This window comes from Vavraia culicis, assembly GCF_000192795.1.
Source record: "Vavraia culicis subsp. floridensis unplaced genomic scaffold supercont1.160, whole genome shotgun sequence".
In the NCBI taxonomy this organism is placed as follows: domain Eukaryota; kingdom Fungi; phylum Microsporidia; family Pleistophoridae; genus Vavraia; species Vavraia culicis.
This window is the reverse complement of record NW_007360763.1, coordinates 667-1,100: the sequence shown is the minus strand read 5'-3', so window position 1 is coordinate 1,100 and position 434 is coordinate 667. Positions and strand designations below refer to the sequence as shown.

At 34.8% G+C, this 434-nt stretch overlaps 1 protein-coding gene across 1 annotated transcript; it reads right to left on the bottom strand.

The window, feature by feature from the left end:
- Window positions 1-102, bottom strand: VCUG_02694 (uncharacterized protein; the record flags this gene model as incomplete). The annotated part of the gene is made up of 1 exon (XM_008077513.1): window positions 1-102. A coding segment is annotated over one exon (102 nt), but the record flags the coding sequence as incomplete, so codon positions are not given.
- Window positions 103-434: the final 332 nt, after the last annotated feature.

Here is a 434-nt window from a genome sequence, read left to right as displayed (position 1 = left end):
GTGTGGTATGACAGACGAGCTATCCACAATCGTGTGATTGCTTGTCTTGAAATATTCGATAAAGGCTTCGCGTAGTTTAGTAGATGTCCACTTCGTTGTCATAGTGAAGGGTCGAAATTTTAATTATAAATCGTCATGACAGATGATAACAAGACAGAATCTACAATCACATATCAAATTAACCCAGATAAAATTTAAAGCCACATATCGTTAAAATAAAAAATGGTTCTTAGTTATTGCTATTTTCTGAGTAATAGTCGATTCATTTACCAATTTAGTGATTGTTACGCGGGGTGATTACTTGAAAAATTCTAAAATGGGAAATACGAGAACTCTAAGGAATTAAGTACGGAAGGGGAAGGGTCGGACCTCGAAACATAAAAGGTGTTCCTTAAGATAAGGAATGAGAATTGCGTAATATGCTGTATAAACTA